The sequence below is a fragment of the Poromitra crassiceps genome (genome assembly GCF_964638095.1).
Source record: "Poromitra crassiceps genome assembly, chromosome: 4".
In the NCBI taxonomy this organism is placed as follows: domain Eukaryota; kingdom Metazoa; phylum Chordata; class Actinopteri; order Beryciformes; family Melamphaidae; genus Poromitra; species Poromitra crassiceps.
This window is the reverse complement of record NC_139626.1, coordinates 26,377,927-26,392,558: the sequence shown is the minus strand read 5'-3', so window position 1 is coordinate 26,392,558 and position 14,632 is coordinate 26,377,927. Positions and strand designations below refer to the sequence as shown.

The window sequence follows — 14,632 nt, the reverse complement described above, 5'->3', positions numbered from 1 at the left end:
AGGCAAATTAGATGAAATTCCATCAGATATCGCGTTGGAGGTGAACACAGACGCACACGGCCAAAAACATGATCTCCTCTCGGCGAAAGGATAATTAAACATTTACATTAACTACTATATACAATGCAATAATAAGTGTATGAAAAAGCGTCTTGCTGGCGGCTGTGAACCCAACGGAGTGCAGTACCGAATTTCATTCAACTCGGACACATGCATAGTTATAGCGCCACCTATTAGCAAAACAAAAAGCAGTTTATCTCGAGAACCGTTCTTCCGATCGACTTTAAATTTGGGGAGTGTGCAGCTGGGAACTCAATGTAGTGCAGTGCCAACTTTCGTGCATTTTGACATAGCGCAATGCTACTGGTAGCACAAAAAGCAGTTTATCTCTAAAAACATTCGTCCGTAGTGCCGAATTTCGTGCAATTCGATATAGCATCGCTGACACAACAAAAAGCAGCTTATCTGGAGAACCCTTCATCCAATTGACTTCAAACTTGGGGAGTGCGCTGCTTGAACCCGCACAGAGTGCGGTGCCGCATTTCATGCAATTTGGACACATGCATAGTCATAGCGCCACCTACTGGCAAAACAAAGAGCGGTTTATCTCGAGAACCGTCCAATCAACTTCAAACCTGGCAGGTGTGCTGCTGGGAACCCGAGAAATTGCAGTGTTGAATTTCGTGCAATTCAACCAATTACATTACGGCTTTCATGTGGTACTGTATCTCCACTGTCCGTCTAATCAACTTCGAACTGGGGAATTACTAGTGCAGTGCCCACACTGCACTAGTAATTTACGAAAAGAACATCACACTGTATTGAAGAAGACTTGAAACTAGCGATTGAGGCTATCAACTCATTTGGAAAGTCTGGGTGTCCTGGGTCTCTGCGCTCTTATAGAGAGGTTCTGACTGCGACTTTCCGACTGGGGGTCCTGGGTTTCTGCTTTCCTATAGAGGGGTTCTGACTAGAGGTCTTCACGGGTCTCCTCGGACCCTAGGACCCGGGACCCGACCCGAGACCCGTACGGGGCCGGGTCCATATTTCTTATGGTCAATTAAGGTCCCCACGGGTCCGGGTCTATTTATCCTTATGTGTAATAAGAGTGGATCCGAGAAGACCCGTGATCAGCGCTGATCACGAAAGAAACGCATCAAAACAGCGCACGTGAGGCTTGTTGTCACAAACTGCAAGTAAATCCATAGAGAAAATAAGTAGAAAAGAGCGTTCCCATCTGTAACGAAAATTACATTACTTCCTCGTTTACATTAGGCGCATGTGTGAGCGCATGCCATGGGTACACATGCGTCTCAGGCAAACAAGGAAGTGATTTTCGTTGCAGAGAGGTAACGCTCTTGCTGGCTCCTCTCGCTATGGATTTACTTTGAAAATGACAGTTTCCCGTACTTTGGATTATTATTTGATGAGCGCATGGTGAGTACACAAGTCACAACATGTATGTGATTGTTTCTAGCGCTGTTGTGTGTGTTTTTGGGCGAATGAACGGCGGTAGCATAGAGAATGCCACTGTAGTAGGCTACTATCTAACTAGCGTTAACAGTAGCAGCCCCCATGTTTCACTGTGAAACGCACTTTCTAATGCATGCATAGTGAAGATGTTGGCGGCGTGTCCCTTCGCATTTAACGTTAGCCATGTGGCTTTTCAGTCAGCAAGAAGAATAACAGAAAACGTGGATTTATTTTTTTATTACACATTTCTTGGCAGGGATGAATGGATAATATGCATTACGTCACGGTCAGGAAGTGTCCGGGGCAGCAGCTCCACAGCGTCAACCAGGGGAGAATATGCTATAACGTTAGTTAATAAAGATGCCCAAAGTTTCATTTGATATAGCCTACAACTTGTAGCAGTTAACAAGCAACTTTGAAGTCGGCACCACTAGTCTCTGCCTCGGTATTTCTCGGATCTGCACGTGGCTGGGTCTCAGATGTCTAATAATAGACGGGTCCACTCCGGGTCCGGGCACAAATGTCCCGGGTCCATTAGGGTCCGGGTCCGTGATTTTGGACCAGTGAAGACCTCTAGTTCTGACTGCGACTTTCCGCCTGGGTGTCCTGGATCTCTGCTGTCCTATACAGGGGTTTTGACTCCGACTTTCTGCCTTGGTGTCCTGGGTCTCTGCTCTTGTATAGAGGGGTTCTGACTGTGACTTTCCGCCTGGGTGTCCTGGGTCTCTGCTCTCCGATTTTCGTACCCCTCTCCATTTTCTCCCCAATTGTACTTGGCCAATTTTCTGCTGCCCCGGTCGCTGCTCCACCCTCTGCCAATCTGGGGAGAGCTGTAGACTAGCATCATGCTTCCTCCGACACATGTGCATTTGCCAGCCGCTTTTCACCTGACAGCAGGGAGCTTCACCGGCAGGACGGAGCAGGTGGGAGGATCATGCTATTCCCACCAGTTCCCTTCCGCCCCAAACAGGCACCCTGAACAACCAGAGGAGGCACTAGCGCAGGAACCAGGACACATGCCCCTAATCCGGCTTCCCACCCATAGACAAAGCCAATCGTGCCTGTATGGACACCCGACCAAGCCGGAGGCAACACGGGGGCGCGAACCTGCGCCTCTCGTGTTGGTAGGCTGGGAATCTACCGCTACACTACCCGGACGCCACTATGTATAGAGGGGTTCTGACTGCGACTTTCTGCCTGGGTGTCCTGGGTCTCTGCTCTGCTAGAGAGGGGTTCTGAGCCGCTCCAGCCCAAGCAGAGATGGACGGGGTGGGAAAGGGAAGCACAATCACCAGGGGAATCCCACCACAGAATGGAAACTGGAAATGACTACAGCGCACGCCGCCGACCTCCAACCTCCAACCAAAACAAAGGCAGGACAGAGGGAGGGAGAGGTGGAGGGGTGTGGGTGAGGGTGAAGGGAAAAGATAGGGGCGTGGGGGGAGGTGCTGCCTGGGAAGGAGAGGAAAAACACAGCACATGCTGGCAGGTCAAAAGGCGAGCTGGCGTCTGTTCTGCCATGTGACATCGTTTCAAAACGCTGTTGACTTCTTCTTCGTCTTACTGCATCCATTGTAAAGCACTACACTATGTTGGCACTGTTGGCACAAACCAAGCCCCAACCTCCGGTTCTGAAAAATGAAGCCACCGTGGAAGTACTGAAAAACTGCAGTTCCTCAAATGGCCACTTGAGGCTGGCTCCAATTAGCGAGTAAATCCCACCAGACCCCAGTGATCAAAGAAGAAGAGAAAATCTTTTTGAATGAAAATTGTTCCAGGGCTATTTTAGCTATATCCAAAAGTAAAACATCAGCTTGCTTGAGGCACTGATCTCACACTGAGACCAGGTGTAAAGGTTAAAAAGCCTTTATTTTCTAGGGCATGATAAGTTAAAAAGATCACTGCCATGCGGTGATCTTTTTAATTTAACATTTGCACAATGTTACATTTCAAACATTCCTCAGAGTTAGAGAACGATCATGGAGTCAGGTAACAGATGGAATCAATAGCTAGTGATGCTCTGTTATCAGCTAACCCAGAGACTAGCAGCTGACATAGCTAACGCTAACCAGTAACCAGTAATGAAATGCTTAGTGTCTCTAATCCATCTTCGATGTGCTTCTTCCTTCCAGGAGACAGGGGCTTTATTTTTTTTATTTTTCACATTTCATATCTGGCTCCAATTGACTGAAATCCATTGTAGCGACGGAGAACTTTAATCCCCGAGACGCCCAATGTTAAAATGCCCAACTTCACAGCAGAAATAGACATGTTTATAGCCTGGTACAAAAACACATTTGATCTCTAGCTAATTTCACCGTTGATGACAACTGTACTGTAAGGGCTGAATTTCTATATAACTCACCCGTTACAGTCTATGGCTGCAAAGATAAGTCCGATTGTATACAAGTCAATGGGAAAATGACCTTACTTCTCACTTATTTATTACCCCAGTAAACACTTTCCTAATGAGTTGATGGTCTCAATCGCTAGTTTCAAGTCTTCTTCAATACAGCATCATGTTCACTTTGAAACTTATGGTCCCATTAAAGTAAAATAGACGATAAAGCAGACTGATTTTGAGGGGGTGATTGACAGGTCGCCTGTCCAGCTCGCCGATCACAGACCAATAGCAGGTGGCGCTGCAGCTCTGTCTGGCTCAAAAAACAACAAGATGGCGACCATCAAAATGCCAAAGTCGAGGCTTCAAAACGGGAGTCCACAAACCAATGGGTGACGTCATGGAGGCTACGTCCATATTTTTATCAGTCTATGGGTGAACATGCAACCACACAGATACCCACACACAGACACAGCAGTGTTACCTCTCTGTGGAAACATGCAACCACACAGATAGCACGTAACAGGAGACGAGTTGCCAGAACTGCACGAACTGTATAACCAGCGGTGCCTCAGGAGGTCCCTGAAGATCATCAAAGACACAAACCATCCCCACAACAGCCTGTTCTCCCGGCTACCCTCAGGGAGGAGATACAGGGTTCCAAAAACACGCACAAATCGCTTGAGGAACAGTTTCTTCCCGCAGGCCACGAGACTCCTAAATATGCACAAATAGTGCAGTAGTCGTACCGCAGTACCGTACTGCAGCTGCTACTATTACGGATGCCTAACGTTTAATTGTAAATTTAAGTGTATGTTTAATAAGGTGCCTAACGTTTAATTGTAAATTTAAGTGTATGTTTAACTCATTGAATGCCATGGACGTCCTTCGACGTCCAATTAAATAGTGACGTAGAATGCCACGGACGTCCTTCGACGTCCAATGCGTTTTTTGACGGTGGGACGTCGATCAAAGCCTTCCGCAGCTCCTGTACAACTATAGAAGCTATTGGAGGTGTATAACCTATTTTACGGACTCATTAGGTGGCGACAGTGCTTGCTCGGTGCAGTCCAGATTAGAGACAGGTCCGAGAAACAGCCTAAAAGCCGTGGATCAAAGACAACCCGATGCATGCTCCCAGAGCCATTTGCTCTGTCGCGGGAGCTGACATTGGCTCCGAACAGGAGTCAATCCGCGCTCACAACTGAGCCCCTCTGTCCCTGTCTGTCTGTCTGTCTGTCTGTCTGTATAGTTTCTCCAACCGATTAGCAGACAGGAAAGCAGCCCCTGACGCCAAACCATTCAGCAATCCGGGTTGGCTCTTCCCTGCTGTGGCGCTGAGAGCCGACAGCAGCACACAAATGCAGCACTCCGAAAATATAATGGTTGCGTGAGGCTGTGTGCAGTGTGGGGAGGAGTTTACGGGGGGAGGGGGGGAGGGGGGTGGTGCCGGGTGGTGCACGCAGGGCATCACACAACAACTACGTCACTACATCAGAAAATATTATCTTCAGACTCAGTGAATGTGCTTGAAATGCTGCATTTCACAAAAGGCGGATTATCTCAGCTAATAATTTGAAAAGCCTGAAAACGCTGAAAACGACCTATCTTCTCCGGCTCATAACTAAAGAACGGAAAATGGTATCAATAAACTTTTTTTTGCTGATGATACAATAGAGCCAGCTCGTTCTTGTGCGTGTTCGGTGTTTACATAGTAATATCACACAATATTCTGTGGGCCTCGAGAAATCACTGAAAACGCTCTGAAAACTCTGGCACTGGGAGCATCCGTTCTCCAAAAGTGGCTGGCACTGAATGAGTTAATAAGGTACATGCTATTTGCACATGTATGTATAAAACGTCGAATTTGGAATGTCTGAACACGTCTAACGTATGCACATGACATGTGCACCTATGTGCAATGAATATGCCACTGTCGTATAAGCCACCGACTTGTCTTATTGCTTATAAGATGCCTATTTCTTATTGCCTTATTGCTGTCTTATTGCTTATTGATGCCTATTTCTTATTGCCTATTACTTATTGCTGTTGCCTATTTGTACTATGTCGTAAACGGAGTCCACTGCACAAGAATTTCACACGTGGTACTTGTACCATGGAGTGACAATAAAAATCTTGAATCTTGAATCTTGAATCTTGAGATACCCACACACAGACACAGCAGTGTTACCTCTCTGTGGAAACATGCAACCACACAGTAGGGAGTAGGGATGGGCATTTTAATCAATTTAAATACTTGAGTACTCTCCTTCTATTATGAACGAGTACTCGAGTACTCGCGCGCGTGCGCGGGGGGTGTCTGTGTGATTACTATGGTAATGACGGAGCAGGGGTAATCTGCTGTTCACACATAACGTTTGCATTTTTGCATGGAGAAAGCGTTACCTGGAGCATGTGAGGAGAGGGACTGACTGACTGACTGTGATATTAGGTGAGGTGACGCTAAGCTAACGTCTAAGCCTACCCCAGACAGCATCTCCGATGGTTGGATGGATGGCATTTGCGCTTCGGAGCAGACAATGTTGGGAAACAAGCGAAGGCTCAATTCCAATACATGTCCATTGTCCAGTATCATCCATTTTACTTTATGATCACTGTTACACTAACGTAAATCCACGGATTACAAGGTCCGGTTTTCTGCCAAAAAGTGAAAACTGACCACTGACCAGTGTGATTAACGTTACAGCTGCAGCTAAATAGTGATCACCATGAAGCGTTTGTCTCCCAAAAAGCGATTCTTTCTCCACATTTCTTGTGACTAACGTTATGGGAAATGACAGTGTAGTCAGCAAACTACTGCAAAGTTTTGAATGAGTTTTATCGGGCGTGCGCTATGAAGAAGCGTGCATCTGTCTCCTTCGGGAGCATATCTTCAGCCACCATTTTCGGGATGAGCTGGCAAACCCCCGGTTAAAACTTTCAAAATAATGTTACTTAAAGAAAAGTAAATAGCTTATTGATGCACGTTGGAGGAGAAAAGGGTATTTCAACGAACGAAGCAGCAAACCTTGTATCAAAATACTCGTTGTGATGTTATATGGCGTGAAACTATGGCTGTAACGCATTACTCAAAACAAATAAGGTTACAACTTACGTTACAATAAGCCTTTTATTTTGAAAGCAACAAAGCGGATGACATACTTGTACATTCTGGCTGACTTGACACCCGTGCAGTTCATGCTGCCAGATCCACATAACGATGCATGCGTAGATTTAGACCATTTTTAAAGGGGTGGGGAGTGGGGCGAGTACCCGAACAGCGGAAACGTTACTCGAGTACTGACATTATGGACGAGTACTCGAGTACCCGAGTACTCCCGCCCATCCCTACCACACAGATACAGACACAGCAGTGTTACCTCTCTGTGGAAGCGCCTCTGCTCGCTGCGGCCCTGTCTGGCTCCACTCCTCCCTGCCTCCTCCACCTCCATCCTCTCTGCGTTCTCCAGCTCCAAGGCCTCCAGCTTCTCAATCACACCGGAGCGACTGCAATCAACACACACACACACACACACACACACACACACACACACACACACAGAGTTAAAGAAAAACAATCCCTTCCATCTCTCTTGTTGCTGTGCATGCTCTATGGGCAGAGCATGCTGACTAGAGATTTCCGCCCGGCCGTGCCAGCTAACTTCCGTTATCTGCTAACTGGAATTAGAGCTCTGCATTCTGGCCCGAGGCCTGGCCCAGACTAGCTAGTGACTTCCACGTCACTAGCTAGGGCCTGGGCCTGGCCACCCCCATCTTTTATTTTTGTATAGCTTTGGGACATAAATAGACTATCGTTTTGGGCTATACAATTGACACTGCCCGTCTGCCTGGCACACGTGCTGAGTCTACTTCCATGCAAGCAGCTCTGGCCTCCTTTTCCTTTTCCTTTTTTTTTTAATACTTTATTGCAAGATTTCAGTGTTGTTTTACATAGATTTACATTAACTCTTTATACTTATACATAACATTCTTACAATATTTTATATATTGTTTTATGTGAGGAGAAAACAAAAGGCCGTAATATACAACATCCATGATAATTGTATTGAAAAACAAAACCCAGATACTTTAAATAAGGGGAAAAAAGGGAGAATAAATAAATAAATAATATTTACATGCATACACACATACAGTGTCTCACACACACACGCTTCCACACACAGGAAAATGCGTGCACGCACGCACGCACGCACGCACGCACACACACACGCCAATGAACTCTTCAGTAACTCCTCGGGATACAGACTTCATTTTTCAGGTGTGTTCCATATAGTTAATCCATTTATTCCATCGTTTCAAGTATTCTACCTTTAGATTTTGGATTCTGTAAGTTATTCTTTCCATTTCTAGAATTATTTATATTTGACTTCCATTTATTAAAGACGGGTGGAGTAGGTTTTAACCAATTCCTTGTTATCTGCTTCATGGCTGCAATTCTAAGTATTCTATAGAGGTATCTATTTCTAATGTAAATTCAGGTGGCGATATTCCTAAAATAATGTTTTGGTTCAAGTGCCTGTTTAATTTTGAAAATGTTGGTAATACAGGTTATAATTGCCAAAACTTTTCAGTGATGGACAGAAGAAAAGTTTTGCACTCTTTTCACCGCAGTTTCTCCAGCAATCTGGTTTAATAGATGCTGTAAACTTGGACTGTATTATTGGTGTGATAAAGAATCATATATTTTCCATGAATATTCCCTCCAAAACTTAGTTAGTTGTTTTATGTATTGTTTTATCTATGTTTTGCCAGTCTTCTTCTTTTAAACGTCCGCCTAGTTCTGCATTCCATTTAGTCCTTATTGTGTCTTCTTCTTCGTTTTCTTCTAGCATTTTATATATTTTGGAGAGGATATTCTTAGTATCTATATTATAGTTCCTTATCATAAACCTTGTTAAAGGATGCTGTTCTTGGTTGCCTTCTCTCTTTTGAAATGTATTGATATACAGAAACTATTGGAACAGCTAGGCCAATTCCTTTATTTTTGCAACATTTGGGTTTGACATCAAAAGATGAATATGAGACAAGAGATCAGCATTTCAGCTTTTATTTCCAGGTATTTACATCTAGATCTGATAAACAACTTAGAAGATAGCACCTTTTGTAACAGAACACCCAATTTTTAGGTGAGCAAAAGTATAGGAACAGATACTTAAAATAGATTAAAGTGAATAATACTTAATATTTAGTGGCAAATCCTTTGCTTACAATAAGTGCATCAAGCCTGCGACCCTTTGGCATCACCAAAGTTTTGGTTTCTTCTCTTGTGATGCTTTTCCAGGCTTTCACCGCAGCCTCTTTCAGTTGTTTATGACACGCTCCCACACACATACAGTGAAATGGTACCCTGCAGCTTTGACACGCTCCCACACATAGACAGTGAAATGGTACCCTGCAGCTTTGACACGCTCCCACACATACAGTGAAATGGTACCCTGCAGCTTTGACACGCTTCCACACATACAGTGAAATGGTACCCTGCAGCTTTGACACGCTTCCACACATAGTGAAATGGTACCCTGCAGCTTTGACACGGTCCCACACATACAGTGAAATGGTACCCTGCAGCTTTGACACGCTCCCACACACATAGGCCGTTTGTTAAACAGCAGAGGAATTCACTTTATTGGGAGGAAGAGAGTGAGAGGCAGTGGGAAATATTAAATTACTAGTTTTTCCCCCCTTTCCCTTAAATGCTGACCTTATTTGGGGACTCCTTGGCCAAAGCTGCGCTCCTTAAAAGGCAATGAGGGACAGAGAAGGAGTAAGGAGGACAGACTGAGGGGCATTTAAGTGGCATGGTCCATGACTGCGTCCCTGGCTGCTGGTCGGGCATGTCAGGACAGACAGGGTGGATTTAACAGAGATGCCGTTCCCCCCAAAATGCTCAAACTGGCCCACATGGACCAGTTATCTGTTTATGGGGCCAACTCTGGGCACTCTTCCTATTTTCCCTCTCCTTTCCCTTTCGGACCTGGCATGGATGGAGTGGACTGAATGGGGCAGGAAGCTGGCTGCGGGAGGAAAAAGATGACCCCCCCCCACCCCCTCTCTGATGTGTGTGTGTGTGTGTGTATGACCTACGACCTTTCCGAGAACAGCACCAGGGGCCGAGAGGCAGATCACTGAATGGAAAGTACAAGAGACTGGCTGTGTGTTTATACAGTGTATGCTTACACTGAGCATGACTGCTGATAAAACATAAAATAAAATAAAAACTGGAGTGGAGAGACGATTAACAAATTGAGTAACAAATTGTTATGCCAAAAAGTGATTGTCGTCCACGGGAGCACGTCTATAGCTGCTTTTATCTAGATCATACAATCACAACTTGCAAATACAAATAACTTTATGTCCGTGGCAATACCACAATTGTAGCCAAAGAAGTGTTTGCAGTTTTAGGCATGACATGTACAAATTCCGGAATCGATCATTGGTAATAGGGATGTCGACGGTTAACCGTTAACCCTATAAGCACCCGAGAACGTCTTTGATCGGTTAAGCATGTCGGTTAAATGGACAATTTGCATCTTAATTTGCATACAACCGTGTTGCCAATCTGTCTATTTTTTTCCTACTTTGTGGAAAGCAATGTTAATACAACTATATTAAAACATGACACAAGGGTTAACAAAGCTTGATTTGGCAATAAATATATGGTTGATGTGGATTTTCATTCACACATGCTTGTTGTCTGATGTCTGATCAAACACAGCCACACACACACACACACACACACACACACACACACACACACACACAGAGCTCCATGCAGCATGTATGCCACACACCCCCGCCCCCCCCCCTGCTCCTCTCTGCTTTGAGCAGACGAGTGAATGAGACGGGAGAAACAAGAAAGGAACATGTCGAAGCAGGTTTAAAAAAGCCCCTTGTGGGACTATTTCGTCCAGAAAGGCGACAAAGTAGGATGTAAATTGTGCGATGCTGCTCGTGAGTACCAGGAAGTGGAAAACTTTCTTCCCTTACGCCCCGTGCAGACTACAGTGATATATGCTTGGGAGACCTGGCGACGCGAACGCGATCCGATACAAATGAATGGGCAGTAGCGACAGCCTGGCTGGCCTGGCTATCGCCGGCGGAGGCATAAAAACAGTTATTAAGCGGTTAAGCGTGTCGGTTAATTGAAAGTAAAATTAACCGAAAACTGACATCCCTAGCTAAAAAAAAAAAATGTTGTCGAATATCTTAGTTACAAGTATATTGAGCTAACAAGGGGCAGCTTTGTATTTATACGTGTGGTTTGTGTGGAGTTTGGGAAATCACAATCTAGTTCAAGTTAGCTTGCTAGGTCAGCACTAAACCCTGCATCACCAGGGTCAGTCATCTCACAACTTCAGGGGCGAGGTGACCAAGTGACCATTTAGGAGACTTGCTAGTACCATTTCTTACAATTGGCGGAGCCTGCGGTGCCGCATCTGTAGTAATATTGAAAATCTCTGACCAATATATCGGGTCTCAAGATAAAAAACTTTTTGTGTTGCCAGTAAGTGGCGCTGTGCCGAATTGCACGAAATTCAGCACTGCACTGTGGTGAGTTCCCATCAGCGCACTCCCCAAATTTGAAGTCGATCGGACGAACGGTTCTTGAGATAAACCGCATTTTGTGTTGCCAGTAGGCGGCGCTATGCCAAATTGCACGAAAACAGGGCATTGCACTCCGTCAGGTCCTCCTTAGCGCACTCCCCAAGTATTTTGTCTTTTTTTGCCTTTGGCGGCGCCGGGCCGGCCGGTGGAAATATACATTATATAGGCTATATATACAAGTCTATATTTAAGTTGTAGCCTATTGGCAACATCACTTAGGCTATATATCACACAATATTAGGCTAGTTTATATCAGGAATTTATTTATTTGGCATATTTCCAACCAGCCAATTGAGCCGGCGACCTCTTAATTTACCGGCTCACGGAAACAAATACCGGCTAAAAGCCGGCAATTGCCGGCTAACGGAATCCCTGATGAGTTACTGAAAGGGACACAGTTATATGACGGACAACAGCAGGGACAGACCCAGCAGGCACTGACCTCCTCTCGGGGCTGAGGACAGGCTCCCTTTCCTGCCTGTCGGGGCTCCTCAGGCGGCTCCTCTTCTCCGCCTTCCTGGCCTCTGCCTCCTGGCGGCGGGAGCGTGTCGTGTCGTGGTGGCCGTGGGGGTAGGCGGCCCGGTGCGTGGTCGGGTGACTGTCGGTGCTGGTCACTGTGCTGCCGCTGGCATCCGAGTCCAGCGAGCTGACCGAGCCGCTGATGTGCGAGCCGTTGGAGAGCAGGGAGCTGCCGCAGGGGAAGGGGTCGCTGGGCGCCGGGGAGAGGCAGCGCGGTACGCCCCCCAGGCTGGAGCAGGAGCCCGTCGGCGAGAGCAGGTTGCCGGGTGGCTGGGGCACTGAGCCGTGTAGCGGTAGAACCCCCCGGTCCACATCGTCACCGTTCAGGGAGCCGGCGTCAGAGCCATGGCCCACAGAGGCACAGTCACCTGTTCCGGAAACACAGAGAGAAGACCCCCGGGAACACGATGAGAAAATGAAACGCTGCTGGACTTACAATACATGCATATACTGATAAAAAGATGACAATACCACATAATCAAACTCCTGCATCTTCCTAAAAACCTTTTGCTAGATGTTTGACAACTGCAACACGGCCTCTACTGAGCGGATTAGAGAAGCATGACAGGGGGAACTTGGTATTGATGTATCTGACATTATATGGGAAAGGAGTCTGTCTGTGGTACAACTCTGCTCAGTTAATAGCAGACACCAGCTGATCCAATCACTCACTCGGGGCTCACTCACCGTCTTCACTACTCCAAGCATAAACTACACAGGATCTTCCCTTCTGTCTTGCCACTGTGCAACAGATGTCAGGTGTCAGAGGACACACTATCTCACACCTTCTGGTTCTGCTCTTCACTAACGGGATTCTGGGCCAAAATATTTGACTGGTACTCTAAGGCCTACAAAATAACCCTACAGCCGGAGGCAGAACTCGCCATCTTCAGCTGCTCGGAGTCCTCTCTGAACTTCCCTACAGCTGTGCAACAATCTCTGACACTGGGGACAACTGTCGCCAAAAGACTCATTGTGAAGGAATGGAAGTCTTCCTCTTCACCTTCTTTTCAGGTGTGGCTGATGGACATGACCTCTGTTGTACAGATGGAGAGACTCAGGTCCCTGAGACCTAACTCGCTTGGAAGGTTCTCGGCTATCTGGGACCCGTTTCTGGCCTACTTTGACGAGGTTAAGAATGACCAGTGACTGAGGTTAGGGGGAGACGGATGGCTCACCCAGCTGGACCCCCTTGCATGGGATCCCTTGCATATTGTCTTTTACAAACACATAAGCACCTTATGCGGCCGATGCGCATCACATTGCAATGTCGAATGTTGATTTATGTTGTTTTTTGTTTCCTTTTCTTTCTTTTCCTATGTCTGAGCCTGTTTGTCTTGTTCGTATATTGTTCTATAAAAATTGGGGGGGGGGACAACTTTTGCTAGATTACGGAAAAACTACTGGACCAATTTTCATTCAACTTTGTGGAAGGGTGTAGCATTGGCCAAGGAAGAACCCACTACATTTTGGAGCAGATTCGATCCGATTCTGTACATTTGCATATCACAGCAGGCTGGACCTTGGCGGAGGTCTCCACTCTGAGCGCCCTTCTAGTTTATTTAATTTTTACCCACTATTCATATATTTAGATTATCCTCAACTTGTGGAGTCTTCTTGTTTTCACTTGTTTCAATCCCTTTTATGTGCATAATGTTGGCTTTTATTTGATTGCTGAAGCACTTAATAAACCCTTTAAAAAGTTATATACATACATAAAAGATCATTATAGTTATAAAATAGGAGATAGTGGTGTTGTTCCTCCCTACCTGCAGGGGGCAGTGGGGACCCCAGAGGTGGCAGGTCAGCTGCAGACCAGACGGCGGCCCCCTCAGCCTCTCTTTGGTTCAGCTCCTCCTGCCAGATGATGGAGCTTGAGTCTGGAACCTTCTCGGCCTCGGGGATGCCGGAGCCCGTCACCGCGACCTTAGCCGGCCCTGGCTCCTGGACACGAGCGAAAAAGCAACCAACGATGGAATAATGATGAAGAAACTATCAGCATGGTTGGAAACATGCCCTTTCATCAGATTGCTTTGGTTAAAGCACCTTGTTGTGTAAGCTGTATGGAGGATTACCTGGGAGGTGGTGGGCTCCACCTTGCGTTTCTTCTTCTGGTTCTGCTTGTTGGTCCGGGGATACACCACCAGTTGTTCACTCCACCTGAAGGTGGGCAGAAAAGAAGCATGTTTTGGCTCATCCATGCCACCCTGCCTGCCCTACCCATCATTACACACATAAAGGACAACTCACCCATAGAGTACCGCAGGACTGAGTCCGGAACACCTGGGGCCCCATCGTCGCAAAAGCTGTAATTTAGCGTTTGCGCTCGTTCAATGCCACGTGCAATGCAAATTGGGGGCGTGCACAAGCGCATGCCTGTTATAATTGTACTGGACATAGGCGTGCCACATGCCAAAGCAGGTGTTTCAGCGCAAAAATGTGGGGATAGATGGCATTCTCCCATCGTCAGCAGGGCACAATTACTTTGCGCTAAGAGCTTTTAAAAGCACCTCTTACGCAATAAATACCCCGCTGCGCTTGAGCGCACCATAATCTCCGTGCAGCGCAGAGTAAAATTCCTTTTGGATAAGTCATTGCGCAGGGACATGCCACGCCAGGACATGAAATTCTGCTGCTAAAATTGGGTATTAGCAGATAATTCAGTGAGGCAAT

At 46.3% G+C, this 14,632-nt stretch overlaps 1 protein-coding gene across 3 annotated transcripts in view; it reads right to left on the bottom strand.

Annotated features, from left to right (window-relative positions):
* LOC310774390 (myosin phosphatase Rho interacting protein) overlaps positions 1-14,632 on the bottom strand; it is a 102,151-nt gene that overhangs the window by 34,581 nt on the left and 52,938 nt on the right. For all 3 annotated transcript variants that reach the window (XM_083634455.1, XM_083634454.1, XM_083634456.1), the window contains exons 5-8: positions 14,035-14,119; positions 13,729-13,903; positions 11,883-12,327; positions 7,195-7,321 (exon numbers count right to left, since the gene is read on the bottom strand). In XM_083634455.1, coding sequence (XP_083490581.1) covers positions 7,195-7,321; positions 11,883-12,327; positions 13,729-13,903; positions 14,035-14,119 — 832 coding nt within the window. The remainder of the gene's footprint in view (positions 1-7,194; positions 7,322-11,882; positions 12,328-13,728; positions 13,904-14,034; positions 14,120-14,632) is intronic.